This window comes from Chiloscyllium plagiosum, unplaced genomic scaffold (genome assembly GCF_037043375.1).
Source record: "Chiloscyllium plagiosum isolate Xiang-an unplaced genomic scaffold, Cpla_swu_hap1 HiC_scaffold_3, whole genome shotgun sequence".
In the NCBI taxonomy this organism is placed as follows: domain Eukaryota; kingdom Metazoa; phylum Chordata; class Chondrichthyes; order Orectolobiformes; family Hemiscylliidae; genus Chiloscyllium; species Chiloscyllium plagiosum.
In genome coordinates, this window is record NW_028270141.1 from 24,504,556 (window position 1) to 24,522,367 (window position 17,812).

The 17,812-nt window shown below is 40.3% G+C and overlaps 1 protein-coding gene and 1 long non-coding RNA gene across 5 annotated transcripts in view; one reads left to right on the top strand and one right to left on the bottom strand.

The window, feature by feature from the left end:
* LOC122541715 (uncharacterized) lies at positions 1 to 12,986 on the bottom strand. Of its 4 annotated transcripts, none has more exons than XR_006309659.2 (4): positions 12,862 to 12,986; positions 10,790 to 10,879; positions 7,293 to 7,507; positions 1 to 1,298 (listed from the first exon to the last, which is right to left on the bottom strand). It is a non-coding gene; the product is annotated as an uncharacterized LOC122541715 (long non-coding RNA). The 4 variants fall into 4 exon arrangements; XR_006309661.2 differs by lacking the exon at positions 12,862 to 12,986 and adding an exon at positions 12,418 to 12,473; XR_006309660.2 differs by lacking the exon at positions 12,862 to 12,986 and having other exon boundaries at positions 7,302 to 7,507; positions 10,790 to 12,537.
* The window catches only part of adi1 (acireductone dioxygenase 1), an 18,280-nt gene continuing 13,041 nt past the window's right edge, over positions 12,574 to 17,812 (top strand). The window contains exons 1-2 of the mRNA XM_043678589.2: positions 12,574 to 12,808; positions 16,729 to 16,848. Of these exons, the coding sequence (XP_043534524.2) occupies positions 12,686 to 12,808; positions 16,729 to 16,848 (243 nt within the window). The 5' untranslated portion in view covers positions 12,574 to 12,685. The remainder of the gene's footprint in view (positions 12,809 to 16,728; positions 16,849 to 17,812) is intronic.

Consider the following 17,812-nt stretch of genomic DNA (forward strand, 5'->3'; position numbering starts at 1 on the left):
AATTAACTTGTTTTGTATATAGGGCTGGTTTTCAGTTTGTAAAGCTAAAATCATAAGAAATAAATCTTCTATTTTGTAGATTGGCTTTTGCTTTTCGTTCAAAAACCATTGCAATGACATTTACATAATTCTCATTCTAATTTATTCTCTATACAAGAATACTTATGAAAGTTTCTGAAAAATGCTTGCCTTCCTGAGCATCTACAATCCAGGCCTAACTTACAAAACATATGAACATATCAGAATACTTTGGGCATCTATGTAACAGCATGGAAAAACAATCTGGCATGTCATGTTCACAAAAAGCAGGACAAAAGCACCCTGGCCAATTACTGTCCCATCAGGCCTTTCATCATCATCATTAGCAAACTGATTGAAGGTGTCATTAAGTGCTGCCTGATAGCACCCCCACAGTAATAACCTCACTAATGCATAGTTTGGGTAACTTGAAATAAAGGCAGTTTTTGGTTCAGATTGGCATAAGGGACCCCTGGCAAAACTTGAACCAACAGAGTGGGAGAGTCCCCACTGGTTGGTTGAGTCATAACTAGAACAGAAGAAGAAAGTTATGGTTGCTGGGATATCCATTCTTTCCTGAGAGATTGCTGTAGCAGTTTCTTGAGGCGGTGTCAACTGTTGAGTCAATGACCTTCCTTCCATTATAAAGTAAAAGTGGAATGTTTACTAATGACTGCACAATATTCAGTACCTCTACAGATGGTTTGGGATTTAGCAAGTCTGATTTTCCTGCTCTTTTCCTGTCAATGCAAATATTTATTTTAGATGCTTCTCCAATTCCCTCTTCAAATTCACAATCTGAATTTGTCTCTATCATCTTGGGCAATGCAGTTCAGACATTAATCAATTACTGTTTAATGAAAAAAAGTATCCCTTAAAATATTTGATTCTTTTGCTACTTCCTTTAGATCTGTCTCCTCTGGATCTTGACTCTTCCAACGATGGGAATAGTTTCTATTTATTCTGTCAAAAGACTTTTTTTAAAACCCACATCAAATCTCTTTTGCAGCAAGATCACCATTGGTGGCATGCTTACCAATGGAAACAAATAAATAAAAACCATCCAGTGCTATAAACAAGCAGATAGCCCAGTGGCTGACAGAACTTATGATATTCAGGACCCCAAATGGTGATGATTTCAAATTTTCGAAAGTAAGGTGTCCATTCTGTCATTGAATTTCTTCTGGCAGTTCTTAGAACGGTGCAGTTTACTGAATTGGCTGAAGCAAACAACAGTCACTTTGGGCACAAGTTCAGATATTGCTTCTGTAATACTGAAACTGAAAGCCAAAACAACGCCAGGATTAGTGAAAGCAAGAAAGGCAAGAAAGAGATTGCAAAAACAAGAATCAGCATGCGAATTCTTTTTAAAATAATAAGTGCAATTAAAAAGCAGGAAAATAAAAATTGCCGGTATGTCCTAAAATAGCATAAGTTTCAATACAAGAAAGTGAATGGAGACCAATAATTAACCTTACAACTGTATAAAATAACAATGGAACCCATTTATTCAAAATTTTGAGACTACAATAAACAGGCTGAGCAGCTTACTCCTGTTCCTCTTGAGCCTGCCCTGCCATTCAATAGGATCATTGTTGATCAAATATTCCTCAGGTTCCTGTGCTTTCCCCAAAACCCTTGATTCCCTGACTGATCAGAATCTATCTGTCCCAGCCTTAAATACACAAGTACTCTGTGGCAAAGAATTCTAAAGACAACTCAGAAGAAATTCTTCTGTATCTCTCTCTTAAACTGGTACCTTTTTATTCTGAAACTGCTCTCTGGTCCTTGACTCTTCCCATGAGGGGAAACATCCTCTCAGCGTTTACCCTGTCAAGCCCCTTAGGAATCCTATATGTTTCAATGAGTTCACTTCTCATTTTTCTAAACTCTAGTGAGTGGAGTCCCAACCTGTTTAGCCTTTGGTCATAAGACAATCTCTCCACACCAGGGATCATTTTTAGTAAACCTCTGAACTACCTCCAATGAAATGATCCCGTACTGCAATAAGGGAACTAAAATTGCCCACAATCCTCCAGATGTGATCTCATCAGCACCTTGTACAGTTCTAGTAAGACTTCCCTACTGTTTTACTCCAATCCTCTCAAAATAAAGGCCAATATTCCATCAGTCTTCCTGATTACCTGCTGCATTAGTCTGTTACTTTCAGGAAAGGAGTTCCAGGTTTTTTTTCTCAGCGACAGTTGTGCTGTTGAGTTGCTGCAGTGCATCTTGTATACTATACAGTAAATTGAAGAAACATCTGACAGTAGTTGGATATAGAGAAGTATCCACTAGTGAAGAAAGGTTGTTGTGGTGCTGTAGTAATGTTCCTACCTCTGGGCTAGGACTAGATCCAAGTCCCACCTTCTCCAGAGGTCTGTAATAACATCTCTGAACAGGTTGAGTAAAATTAATGTCCTCTAATGAAGGAGGGTTCTTGTGGCACAGTAGTAGTATCCCTACCTTTGAGCCAGGAGGTCTGTGTTCAATTCCTACCTACTCCAGAGCTGTGTCATGACATGCCTGTTCTGCAACAATGTTCTGAACTTGATATAATTGGCATATTTTATATCTAGCATAACTGAAGATGACTCTAGTTGTAAGTTATTCTAATCAACTTGTTTGGAGATGTTATTACACATCTCTGGAGTAGGTGGGATATGGACCCAGACCACCTGGCTCTGAAGTAGGGACAATAGCCCTTATGCTAGATGTGATGCCAACCCCAGAGAGTCATCCCACCTGATTCCCTTTGACTTCAATTTTGGCACAAGGAGCATAAGTAGTTACTTGGACCTCAAGCATACCTCATTATTCAAAAAAATTATGGCTGATATAATTATTGCATCTTTCTGCCTGCCATCAAAAGTCTTTCACTGCCTTGCATATCAAGAACTTAGCCAGCCCTGCCTTAAAAATATGCAATAGTCTGTTTCCACTACCTTTTGAGGAACAATATTCCAAAGGCTCTCAAATTTCTGAGAAAAGATTTCTCCAGACTTGTGTCTTAGATGGGTGACTCGACATTTTGAGTGACTTCTGGTTCTGGATTCCTTTCCATATCCACGCTATCGAGATCTCTCAGGATTCCATGTTTTTCAATCAAGTTGCCTCTCGCTCTTGTAAACTCCAACAGCCTAGCGAGTTTTGAGGAGATTTGAAGGTCAGGTTGAGGTTTTGGATGTAGGTTTGCTCGCTGAGCTGAAAGGTTCATTTCCAGATGTTTCATTACCTTACTAGGTAACATCTTCAGTGGGCCTCATGCAAAGCAATGCTGAAAATTTCTGCTTTCTATTTATATGTTTGGGTTTCTTTGGGTTGGTGATGTCATTTCCTGTGGTGAAGTCACTTTCTGTTCCTTTCCTCAGGGGGTGGCAGATGGGATCTAACTCAATGTGATTTTTGATAGAGTTACGGTTGGAATGCCATGCTTCTAGGAATTCTCGTGCTTGTCTTTGTTTGGCTTGTCCTAGGATGGATGTGATGTCCCAGTCGAAGTGGTGTCATTCCTCATCCGTATGTGAGGATACTAGTGAGAGAGGGTCATGAACACCAACTAGCCACAAAAAGACATGACCTCCTGAGGAAAGGAACAGAAAGTGACTTCACCACAGGAAATAACATCACAGGAAATGACATCACCGACCCAAAGATACCCAAACATATAAATAGAAAGCAGAAATTTTCAGCATTGCTTTGCATGAGGCCCACTGAAGATGTTACCTAGTAAGGTAATGAAACATCTGGAAATGAACGTTTCAGCTTAGTGAGCAAACCTACATCCAGATATAAGCCTAGCCTCTCCAACAAGCTGCCTATTTCATGTATTAATGTATTAAGCCTCTGAACAACTTCCTATACATTTACATCCTTCCTTAAATAAGGAGACCAATTCTGTTCACAGTTCTCCAGATGTGGTCTCATCAATGCCGTGTATAACTGAAGCATAACCATCTCATTTTTCTATTAAATTCCCTTGCTATACATTATCACATTCCATTTACTTTCCTAATTACTTGCTGAGCTTCCATATAAACAATTTTCAATTTGTGTGCTCGACCATCCACATCACTCTGTATCTCTGAGCTCTGTAATTTGTAACCATTTAGATAATACTTTTTTAGGCATCCTCCCAAAACAGACAATTTTACAATTCCCACATTGTATTCCATTTGCCCACTCACCTAACCTATCTACATTCCTTTGTACAAATAAAACAAAGAACTGCAGATGCTGGAGATCTGAAACAAAAACAGAAATTGCTGGTGAAACTCAACAGGTCTGGCAGCACGTGTGGGAAGAAAGCAGGGTGAACTTTTCAAGTTCAGTGACCCTTCATCAGAACTCTGATTATAAGTTCTGATGATGAGTCACTAGACTCGAAATGTTAACTCTGCTTTTTTCCTCCACAGATGTTTCTCAACCTGCTGAGTTACGTCAGCAATTTCTGTTTTTGTGCTATATTCCTTTGTCACCTCTTAATGTTCTTTTATAAACTTACTTTCCTACTTATTGTGTACAGGCAGTGCCCATCTACAAACATCCAAATTATGAACACTCATACTTACAAATGAGGTCCCATACTGAGGTGTATTAATATTAATTTTAAAGATCCAAAAGGCTCGTAATCAAAAACAACTATTTTATATTGTCCTGTTTTGTGTTTCAAATTGCCTACAAATTAACTTGTGAACATACTCAAGAACGGAACCTGCTTGCAACGCAGGGACTGCCTGTATTCAGCAAATTTAGCAATCGTACGGTTGGTTCCTTCATGCAAGTCATTTATACAAATTGTAAACAGTTGAGACCCTGGCCCTGATGCATGTGATATGCCACTCATTACATCTTGCCAACAAGAAAGTAACCCATTTGTACCTATTCTCTGTTATTAGCCAATTTTCTATCCATGCCAATACCTCACCCTCTACATAATGAGCTTTCCAAATAAACTTTGAAGTGGCACACTATCAAGTACCTTCTAGAAATCTAAGTACAGTACTTAGATTTGTCTCCCTTTATCCACAGTTTATGTTGTGTCCTCAAAGAACTCCAATAAATTAGTTAAAAGTGTATCTCTGTTCACAAAATTATGTTTACTCTGCTTGATTACCTTGAGTTTTTCTAAGTGCCCTGCAATAATATCTTTAAGCATAGCTTCAACATTTTCACTCTGTTCAGATGTTAAACTAACTGATCTGTAGTTTTCTGCTTTCTGTCTCCCTTCTCAAGTAAAAGAATGAATTGTTCACTATTTTCCAATTTAAATGAAGCTTCCCTGAATCAAAGGAATTTTGAAAAATTAAAGCCAATGCATTGATCATCCCATTCACAACCTCTTTTAAGTATAGTGTCTAGGATGAAGTCCGTCAGGATCCAAGAATAAGCCAGCACATAGATACAACAAGTTGCTCATTCTCACTTCCCTGGTGACTGTAATTTTCTTGGGTTCCTCCCTTCCATTTCCTGATTTCCAGCTATTTTTAGGATATTACTTATTCCCCTTTGTAGTCAAGATTTATACACAACACCTGTTCAATTAAATTGCCATTTCCTCATTTTCCATTATTAATTCCCCAGACTCACTTTGTATAAAACCAAAACTGGTTTGTTTTTTTTCCAACTTTATATATCTATTGAAACCCATTTTTTGTTGTTTTTCCAGTTGGCTTTTTCTCATACTTTAATGTTTCCTCAATCTTTTGATCATTCTTTGATTTTTAAAAAATATATATTCAACTCAATCTTCTGATCTGCCACCCATCTTTGTGATTTCTGTCAATGTTTGATACCATCTTCAACTTTTAGTTAGCCATGGATAGTGAGTTCACCCTTTGGAATTTTTTTTTCTTTTTCATTGGAATATATTCTGCAATATCCCCATAATTATTTACCACAGTATTTGTACTGACTTATCTCAACTTAATTTTCCAGTTGACTTTGGCTAGCTCTGCTTTTATGCCCTTATTAAAGTTTAAAATACTAGTATTCAACCCACACTGCTCCCTCTCAAACTGAACATAAAATTCCATCTTTTTGTTGCTGCTACCTAAGAACACTTTCATTCTGAGGTCATTGTACAATACTGGGTCTCATACAGACTGCTATCTGGTTGGCTTCAGAATGTGCTGTTCTAAGAAACTGCCCTGGAAGCACTCTATCAACTCTTCATCTGTGCCAACTTGACTCATTTATTTTTTCAGTCTATATATTCTTTCACTCAAGAATAGCTTTAGTGGCCCCTTAATTTGAATCAGCAACTTGCATTTTAATTGAATTATGAGAGAGCTGCAAGCTAAAAAAACACGCTAAACATTGTTGCGGTCAATCAGGATCCTTAAAAATAGGGGAGCTGATTTCCCCATCTCATCTAGTTGCAAAACATCCCATAATTTTACTGTGTTCAAGTGTAAAATGTTGGGTGATAATTAACTGGATTAAGGATTGAACCTGCTTTGAGTGGATAGTCAGATCACACCTGCAAGGATCCTGCTCAATCAACTCCACTCAGTGGCTGAGGAACACCTTTGAGAATCACAATGAGGTTTTCACCCATCAAAAGGCATGGGATGTCATCATTGCTGTGCAGCAATTTCATGAAAACCACAAGAAACAGGACCAATCACTGTTCATCACCTTTTTCAACCCTACAAAACCCTTTGAATTTGTCAAACATTAATGCTTACATAATATCCTCATTTTGGCTGCCCTCAGAAAATTGTCACCGTCCTCCACAAAATCCATGATGACATATATGATCCTTACCAATGGAACTACCAGAAACCCTAACTCACGGAAAACTGGTGTCAAACATGGCAACCTTCAATCCAAAAACCACTCATACTTCAGTTATAAGGCTTGAGTATGCAGGTACACATCTATGTGTGTACTTGCTCAGACTCCAAACTCCAGGCCAATGTTGATTCCTTTTCTGGAGTATGTGAGAAAGTGGAGTTTTCAGTAAACACCCAGAAAACTAAGGTCCTCTTCCAACCAACTTCCATAGCAAAACACCTGGACACTGTCAAAAAAGATCAATGACACAATCCTAGAAAATGGGACTATTTTCTACATCTTGGGAGCCTCATCTTGAAGAAGACAGACTACAAAAGTCATCATCACTTCCAATGTGCCAGTTTAGCCTTGAGCTGACTGACAGGGGAAAGAAAATCATTTGGGGTCAAGAAACTGAAATCTAAGTCTGAGGTTGCATTTTAACAAGCAGCAGTAAATTTGTGTTTCTACAAGTTTCAGAGAGTTGAGCAACTTACAGCAGGTACCTGATAACACCAGAGAAGTCCCACCAGCAATACCTTCAAACGATCCTCCAACTTGATGGGGAAAAAGACAGTCCAATAACAGTATCCGCTTCAGAGCCAGCTTGCTCAGCATTAATAGTCCATTGGGAAGACATCTTGTTCATATGCCTGATGCTAGATTCCCAAAGTTTGTGCTCTTGTTATGAAGTTGAAGATGTGTAATGTACCTTTAAGAGAGAGTGAAAGCTGTTTTGGCAGTGAGAATTTGCAGGCAACTATCATGTGACTGACTAGAAGTCTCAGAGTATACTGGAAAATTGAAAATATGTAACATGTATCTGTAAACTACATACTTCAGTTGTTTAGACCAACATTTGAATTTAACCAGTTTAAATTATGCCCCAGGATACTAAAACACAATCAACTTTGAATTTTTCTGTTATGACAACATCGACCCAATGAGACAATCCGATGTTTGGGGTATAAAGTAGCTGGCATTTTGAGAGTAAGTTAGTGAGAAAGAGTAATCTATCTAGAGAGAGACTGCCATCCAAAACAGTCTCTTTCAAAGGTACCGTTTTCATATGAAACAATTTGCAGCCAAGGACCGAAGACAACCCAGGTAGATCTTCAGCCACAGGAAGATAGACACCAATGACAGCCGCTCCCTGGTTTTGAAAATAAAGTTGATGTAATTTTAATAGAGGCTTTTATTGGATCAATATATTGTTATAGAGTTGGAGGCAGATAACAAGCAGTTAGGATAAAGGAGGCTTAGAGTTGCAAATATTTGTTGCTTTATGTTCACTTTTAGAGTTAAAGAATAAATCGATCATTTTTTCTTTAAAAAGTAGTATTTGGGAGTTCTCTGTCACTTATATTTTAGCAGATTATGAGGCGAGGTGAGCTTTTCTGTGTGTTTGGTTTAACTAGCAGAAGGATTCACTGCTTTGTCATAACACTTTACTTGAAACTTGGTTGTAGATGAAGACTCCCAGAAGGACATCAGAAATGCTCTAAGGTTTTCCTTAAAGCATTCCTGCTTATCAACCTCTCAGAATCCATTGAATCAAAGTCGAAGCAGGTCATCCTTGATCCTGAGGCACTGGTTGAGAAGGGTAATTCTCTACATTGTTGTGTGGATACCCGAGTTGAAGTTGTATTGAAACAACGTGGTGAGGACACAGATATCTGCAGTGACATGCTGGGTGTTGTCAGGGTCCATAGCCTTTGTTGTATTCAGTGCTTTCAGATGTTTCTAGATATCAAGTGGAGCAAATCTTCTGTGGGGACTTCAAGATGTATCAACTATTCAGCACTTCTGGCTGCAGTTAGTTGGGAAAAGGCTCATTGATATGCTGGGCTCCAATCTTATTGAGGATAGAGCCTCTTCCTTCAATGAGTTGTCCACTACCATTCACAACAGGATGGAGCAGTTCTGCAGACCTTTGACCTGACCTACTCTTATGGGACTACTCTGTCTGTCAGATGCTGCTTCCATGTTTTGCATGCTAGTAGTCCTGCATTTTAGTCTCACCAGATTGGCACCTCATTTTTAGGTATGCCAGACACTCTTAGCACACCTTTCTGCACTCTTGATTGAACCAGGCTTAAACCCCTGGCTCAACGGTAATAGTAGAGTGAAAGATTTGCCAGGCCATGAGGTTACAAATTGTAGTTGAATACGATTCTGCTGCTATTGAAGGAGCACAGACCCGCATGAAAATCCAGTTTCGATCTGCTAGATCTATTCTGGATCTGTTCTATTCAGCGCAGTGGTAGTGCCACAAAACATGATGGATAATATTCTCAGTGTGAACATGGACTAAAGAACTGATAGTCAAGATGCCTAATACCATCATGCACAGATGCCTCTTTTAAATGTGGAGTGGTGAGAGTGAAATTAAGTTGGATTTTCATTTGTTTCCCTCACCATCTGCTGCAGGCCCAGTCTGGCAGAACAGTCCTTCAGGACTCAGTAAGTAGTGGTGCCAACTTGTTGATTTTCTGTATGTACATAAATTCTTCTATGTGGTATCTAAAAATACCATTTCATTTGGATGCGTTCTCAGTGAGGGTGGGTATTTTCACCCATGAGTTCAACCAACTGCTGTTGTGTGAAAAATGTCAAGAATCTATGAGGATGTAAGGGAGGGTCAGGACAGGGAAAGAGGAGAATCAGGAACTAAAGTGAGGACTCAAAGGAAAATTGTAGAAAATGAGAGATGACTGGCAGTAAATTTAGAAATTGTGGATAGTGTCACTGAGGGGAAATGATGACCAAGGATTTTTTTTTGTGTAAACCTCAGTCACCATACAAGGCACAAAGGGAAACTATTAAAGTAGTTCTACTTGGTGCACTCACATCTTTTAAGAATCTGTGTAATTGTTTTGATGTTGCCAATTGTCTCTAATCCTGTTCCACAGCATAATTCAGAAAAGTTGAAACATAGCCAGATCATGTAATGCAGTACCTTGCACTGCACATACAGGAGAATTATAATAAATGCCCACATCTGTCTGGATTTCAGAGTGCGTCCATGTTTGTGGGGGTTCCACCAGCAGCCATGTGGGAAGGCAAGTGCTGAGGATAACACAAGAGTCTGCAGAGGAAGACAGACAATTAAGTGAGTGGGCAAAAATTTGACAGATAGAATATAATGTGGGAAAATGTATGGTTTTGCACTTTGACAGAAAGAATAGAGGGGTTGCATTGTACTTAAATGGAGAAAGACTGCAGATAAGGGATTCAGGAACCCTTGTGCAAAAATCACAAAAAGCTAACATCCAAATTCAGCAGGTGACAGGGAAGGCAAACTGAATGTTGGCCTTTATTTCAAAAGGAATGTAATACGAAGATTTGGGAAGCTTTGCCTAAACTACACAGAGCAATAGTCAGGCCACAGCTGTGAACAGTTTTGTGCCCCCTACCTAAGGAAAGCTACACTGGCATTGGAGGCAGTCCAAAGAAGGTTCATGAGGTGGGTACTATGTATGGAAAGACTGTCTTATGATGAAAGTTGTTGGGTTTGCACTGGAATTTAGAAGAATGAAAGGCAACCTCATGGAAACAGACAAGACTCTTAGTGAACTTGACAGGGTAGATGTTTTCCCTTATGGGCAAAGTCTAGCGCCAAAGGGCGTTCTTTCAGAGACAGGTGTCTGAAATTTCAGACAGAGATGAGGAGTAATTTCTTCTCTGAGAAGTTAGTGAATCTGTTGAATTGTTCACCAGGAGGGCTGTCATGGGTGGGTGGTTAAGTATGTTCAAGGAAGAGATAGACAGTTTTTTTTTAATCAGTAAGGGAATCCAGGATTATGGAAAAAAAGCGAGAAAGTGGAGTTGACGATAATTAGATCTGCCATGATATAATTGAATGGTGGAGCAGACTCAACGGGCCGAAGTGAGCCGAGGTGGACCAATAGTCAACCCAGAAGGGTAGTTCTTTAAACTTTCCCACCTGTTCCCCACCTGTTCTATGATGTCAACGTTGATGTTTACAGAATACCTTTGATTTCCACTCAGTCCTGCCCCCAGTTTTCCTCTTCATTTTCTGTGGATGCCCATCTTCCTCCGCTCACTGGTGATCACCTGGATCCTGGAATATGATGGTGTGAAACAAAGAGCAAAAGTACTTGATTACAGAGAACCTAGTCATCAAATGGTAAACTCAACAACATGGTGGTGGTCATGTGAGCAGAATGCACACAGTCAAGCCCCTCAAGGCGACAACCTGAATTGTAAGAGGAATGTAAGGCTGCTTCGACAGCACTTTCCAAACCTGTGATTGCTATCACCTAGAAGGACAAGGGCAGGACATACATGGGAAGAACACCACCTCCAAGAAACATACGCAGCCCACTTGGAACTATACTGCCCTTCCTTCACATACACTGGATCAAAGATATCTGGTCATTCCCTATCTAGACTCACGGTGGATGTTCCTATACCGCACAATCTTCAGCAGTTTGAGAAGGAGGCCAATTCTCGCCACCCTTCCAAGGGCCTTTCAGGATGGGCAATAAATCTTTGCCAGCTACCGATGCCCACATCCCATGAACAAATGTTTATAAATAAGGAACGTGCTTGGAACAGTTCACCAGTAGAATGAGTATTTTTATTCATTAATGGGATAAGGGTGTTAATGGTTAGATCAGCATTTATTGCCCATCCCTAATTGGCTAGACTCTGTGTATCTTCAAATAGTGTCACTGAATCTTCTATAACAACCTGACAACATTGCTACCACTAAGAATTTTTGGCATACAGATTTTGAATGGCGATATTTTAAAAAATATGTTCATTCATGGGATGTGGGTGTCACTAGCTAGGCCAAAATTGTTGTCCATCCATAATTGCCAAAAGGTGGTTAAGAGTCAGTCACATTGGTCAGGAGATACATGTAGGCCAGATTGCGTAAGGTTGGAAGTTTCCTTCCCTGAACATTAGTGAATCAGGTATTTTTTTTCTGACAATGGTTTCATGATCATTATTAGACCCTTAATTCCATATTTTTAATGAATTCAAATTCCAACAGGGTGGGATTTGAATCCTGGTCCCTAGAACATTAGGTGGGTCTCTGAATTGAGCAGTTTGGTAATAACACCACTATGCCATTGCCTCCTCAGATTATCACAGTGTCAGCCTTCAGTCTTTGTGAAAGAAGATTGTGGTTTCAGGACTCACTGTAAGGGCTGAGCACTAAAGCTAAGGCTAACAGTGCAGTACAGAGGGAGGGTGAGGGAGTGCTAACTTTGAATGAGACACTATACCAAGGCCCTGTCTGCCTTCACAAGTGGACGAAAACATCCCAAGGCACCATGTTGGAAGAAGAGAAAGGAGTTATCCGTACTAACCAGCCTAATATTTTTCTCTCAAGCAACATCACCAAAACAGATGGTTGTGGTATACTGTTGTTTGTGGGAGCTCACTGCGCACAAAGTGACTACCACATCCCGAGACATAACATAAAAGGTTTCTTTGTTCCACCCTGGCTACAAGGACTGGAAGATCCCAAGAGGGGTCTCCAGTCTCATCTCATCACAGATATGGCGTTTCACTCTCGGTTTTCATGACAAAGTTTGTGCGCACCATTACGGGTCGCAGCAAAACCTTTTACAAAACAAAACGTTTCACCTGGCAAGATTGAAGGAAGGGAACCCCAAGCACGCTTTAAAACAAAGCTTCATGCGTTGAAACTAACACAACGTCCAGAGTAAGTCAATTTCACAAGCACAGACTTACAGGATAGGTTGAAATGTTACAGCTCCCCCTCCCCCCTCCACCCCGTTTGCTTTGCGAAGTTGAGAGTTGGTTGGTGCCTGTGATCTCCGTGCAAACCCTTCGCTGCAAAAGCAAAATCGACTCCCCTCGAAGGGAAAAGGCCGTCAAAGAGAAGCCAGCCATGGGCATAGAAGCCTGGTACATGGACGACTCGGACGATGACCAGCGGAAGGCGCACAAGCGGCAGCCCAGCGTAGCTGTGACCCTGCAGGAACTGGAGAAACTCGGTGTCTTGTACTGGAAGGTAAGGTCAGGTCTACAGGCCAGAGTGACAGTGCAGTGCTCAGCAAACCTCACCCTTCTCAGAGGGAGCTGAATGTCCGGCCTCTCTCTCTCTCTCTCTTTAATGATGAGTTGACGCAGATATCCCGAACTGCACCTCTGGCGTTCGCGCTTAAATGTGTTTTTTAAAAAGTCTAACATACCACAACGTGTTGGACAAGTTGGCGGAGTCCGCCACTACCAGATCACCCAGCCCCCCCCCCCCTCCCACTGAATTTTCTGCACGTCCAGATGTTGAATTGTTCCACTTTTTTCTCAATCACCCAGCCATCTCTGTCGCCTGGGTTTAGTAAGAGTTCTGAAGGTTCCCTGGGATAAATGCTTGTTTCGACCCAATCCAATACAGTGAGTGAGGCCCCTTTCGGTCAGGGCTGACCAAGAGTTGCATCCTCTTTGTTCTAAATTTCTGCTTCCCTGAAGCAATGTTGCTTGTGATTGAAGAGACAATACTGGAGTGATAGTCCTAGTCGCTGAGGTCACATCTGTATGTGGTCATTGATCTGCTAGAGCTGCTGCACTCATCAGCCTCTCTTCCTCTGTGAGGTGTTGGTTCAAGATGCTTCTCCACGTCGTGCGGTCAGCTACAAACCTCTCCCAGAACTCTGTAACGATATCAAGCGCCTTCATGTCCCTCATGCAGACGTCCTTGAGGCGCATCTGGGGACACCCAGTGGGTCTCTTCCCAGATGCGAGCTCTCCATAGAGGATATCCTTTGGGATGCAGCCATCCTCCATGCAGTGGACGTGGCCCAGACAGTGCAGTCTCCGCTGTCTGAGCAGAGTGTACAATACTGCTGTTATCCAAAACAAGGGTTTTTTTTTTGTATATATTCCCCCAAAATATACGTTTTGTAAAATTTATAAAAGTAGATTGTAGCACTATTCAAAATGGGCGTTATGCGAAGGTGCAATTTCTTCCAATATATGTTATTCACTGGATGAATGAATTTCTGACTTTGTAGATACAATGAATAATTTACAGATTAATTACATAATGAAATATTCCCAACTTGCCTGAGTGCATGCAGCTGCACCAACACTCAAGAAACTTGATACCATCTTCTATTTTTATACTTTGGATCTACCCAGAAAACCTCATTTGACAATCCTTCCACCCCTCCTTACTGCAATGACTGACTCCTCAATTAAAAACGTGACACCGTCTCCTCTTTTACACACTGCCCATCTCACCTGAAGAACCTATACCCCTGTTCAAGTGGTGCTACACTGTTTAGCATGTATGTTGTTTCACCAGGTTGACATCTGATTTTCAGTGAGTTTTGAAGCTACTTCAGCCCTTCACTACTGCACTGCTCATTTGAACAAAAGTTGGCCATTAGGCTTTGTGGAAGAGTGGGGGAATATGCTAGCTCATAGGTTTACAAATGGTGTGTTGTGGTTCTATAGTTGTGATGGCTCACAGTGGTTTATGGATCTCCAGTTTTGAGTTGCTGAATCTATTCCTGTTCAAGTGGTTCTACACAATGGAAGTTGTGTTTAGTATGACGGTGGGACTTCATTTCCACAAGTACGATGCAGTGGGCATTTATACAAATGCCATTATAGTTATGTGCATCTACATCAGATAGATTGACAAGGATGAAATATAAGTGTGTAAGTCCTGCTATGTTTGCTTTCCCAAAATGCAGCACCTCACATTTATCTGAATTAAACTCCATCTGCCACTTTTCAGCCCATTGGCCCATCTGATCAAGATCCTGTTGTAATCTGAGGCAATCTTCTTCGCAGTTCACTACACCTCCAATTTTGGTGTCATTTGCAAACTTACTAATTATACCTCTTATGCTCACATCCAAATCATTTATAAAAATGTTGAAAAGTAGTGGACCCCGCACTGATCCTTGTGGCACTCCATTGGTCACAGGTCTCCAGTCTGAAAAACAACTCTTATTCTTTCATCTCATGCTTCAAGTCTGATATGACCATTATGTCTTTCAGGGCTTGGGTACTCTTGGTGATGGACATTGAAGTCCTCCATGTATGGTATATTTAATGCCCTTACAACCCTCAGTTATTTTTTAAGGTGATGTTCAACATAGAGTCATAGTCATAAAGTTGTATGGCATGGAAACAGACCCTTTGGTCCAACAAGTCCATGCTAAATATAATCCCAAACTAAACAAGTCCCATCTGCCTGGTAAAAGTAATGACTGCAGATGCTGGAAACCAGATTTTGGATTAGTGGTGCTGGAAGAGTACAGCAGTTCAGGCAGCATCCGAGGAGCAGCAAAATCGACGTTTCGGGTAAAAGCCCTTCATCAGGAATAAAGGCAAAGAGCCTGAAACATGGAGAGATAAGCTAGAGGAGGGTGGGGGTGGGGAGAAAGTAGCATGGAGTACAATAGGTGAGTGGGGGAGGGGATGAAGGTGATAGGTCAGGGAGGAGAGGGTGGAGTAGATTGGTGGAAAAGAAGATAGGCAGGTAGAACAAGTCATGGGGACAGTGCTGAGCTGGAAGTTTGGAACTAGGGTGAGGTGGGGGAAGGGGAAATGAGAAAACCTCCTCCCTGACCTATCAACTGCTGTGCTCTTCCATCACCACTAATCCAAAGTCCCATCTGCCTGCCTGCTCCTGGCCCATATCCCTCCAAACCTTTCCTATTCATATACTTATCCAAATGCCTTTTAAGGGGAGAACTTCTGAACTTTTCTGAAGCAGAGTCATACTGAACTTGAAATGTTAACTCTATTTCTCTCTCAACAGACACTTGCCAGACCTACTGAATTTATCCAGCATTTTCTGCATTTTTTTTCCGTTTTTCAGCATCTATTGTATTTTCCTTTGAATACAGAAGTACTGACTCATTAATGTGTGAGGTAGTAGCCCAGCAGCAAGTTTCCTTACCTACGTTTGATATGATGCCACTCTGTAACATTCTAAAAAACAAGTGACTTTTACAGAAGGTGCATTTCCTCAGGCCTTGCAAGTCTCTAGATCCTGTAAATAAATTTGACAATCATGGATATTGACTTATTGTCACCATACTGCAGTGCCTTTGTTTAGAATATGGGAGCAGGAACTAAGAAGATGAAGTGCTTGGGCAGAATATATCATGTACTCTGACCTTCTACATTCAACATGGTCTCCATTCCTATAACATGCCAATGAATGGTAATAGCAGATTTGCAGCACACTGAGATGAAAAAATATACTGAAAAGCTAATGTGACATACCCAGGCTGTAATAAGTTGCTGGAAATATCAGCAGTGTAAGCAAAAACAAGCGTGGAGAAACATAATTGAGAACTGTTTAGTTCTAAGGATGTAATCCTAAGAAGATTGCCTTGATCTTTGTTCCACTGCCAACTAGGACGCTGTAATATACTTTGGTCATAGACATCGCTGCATAAAATGACATAATTGGCTGGGGAGTGTTTAAAAGATTTGTTGTTTCATATTTCCATGTGACGGCTTCTTTGAAGATCTGAAGCAAATTTATATCAGTGAAGAATGTTAAAATAATTGAAAATAAAGAATATAGAAAGTATAGACAGAATTTTGCATTAAAATGATAGAAGATATGGTAGACTATACTGAAGAAAAATTCTGAGATTTTGGAAATAAATCAAGATGCAGTTAATTTAAACTTAGATCAATTAGCGTAGGCTCAGTTAGTGAGACTCTAGATCGTATTCTTCTAGACATGATACTTATAGTTTAATTAAAAATTGGAAAGATCCATGATATTGTTGACATTTCAGTACATAGAAGAAAATCCTACAAAAACACTCCCTTGCAAAAGGTTTCCTCAGGTAGGTTTTAGGCCATCATTTATTTTTAAGCTTTTAAGTATTTTTAAAAATATAGGTAGTTTTTCTACTGTGCAACACTTATGATACACTCTATGTTCTTTCTCTACAGTTGGATCCTGATAAATCGGAGGATGATCCGGAGCTGCAGAAAATCCGTAAAGAGCGGAATTACTCCTGGATGGACATAGTAAATCTACACAAAGATACAATGCCAAACTATGAGGAAAAGGTAATTCTTTTCTTTATGGTTTTCATGATTGAGGTTTCTTTTTATATACAAGCAAATTGTCAGGCCTGTCATCCTTAATCACAGGCTGTGGTTTACGTCTCAGTCCAGCGATTTGAATACAATCTCTGAACTGATCCTCTGGTGTAGTACTGTATACTGAAAGAGCATTGCAGTGTCAGAGATGTGATCTTTCCAATCAGTTATTAAATTGTGAAGCCATCTGCCCTCCTGGCTGAATGTGTGGTTCCTATGAAGATGTTGCAAAGAAGAGCAGGGAATATCTCCCTAGTTTCTTGGTCAATAATTGTCCTTCAGCCTCCTTTTAAAAAAAGGAACAGATTATCTGGGCATTATCTCATTCCTGTGCATAAATTCACTACATTACAGGCATGATTATACTTCAAAGGTACTGTCTTCATTGGCTGTAAAGCACTTTATAACATTCAATGGACAGGAATGTTGTTATATAACTGCATGTCTTTCTTTAAATGTCAGATTAGCTGAATTGGTAGTGCCCTTACCTTTTATGTGAGAAGCATAGTGGTTTAGCCCTACGACAGAATAAAACACATCATTTAAACTGACACTCCAGTGAAGTACTGAAGGAGTGCTGCTTATGCCTTTCGGTCGATGGTATTAAAGTCTATGTGTTCCAATAAATGTTAGACAGCCTAAACATGGGGTGCTGTCTGGGTGATCCAACTCTTTTCACCTCTCAAATGCCACAATCTAATACAATAGCGAACCGTTCATTTTGTCAGTATTTAATGGCATCTTACTATGTACTGTGACAGTGGTGCCACATTGCCTGCATAACAGCTAGCACTTCAGAGTAATCGGTTGTATGCCAATAACCAGTAAAATGATATCAAGCTGAACACTTTATTTTGTGAAATGTACAATATCCTAGTTTTAGAAATTGAGACTGCCTTGGAAGTGAAGAAGCCTGCTGTTTGATGGTATG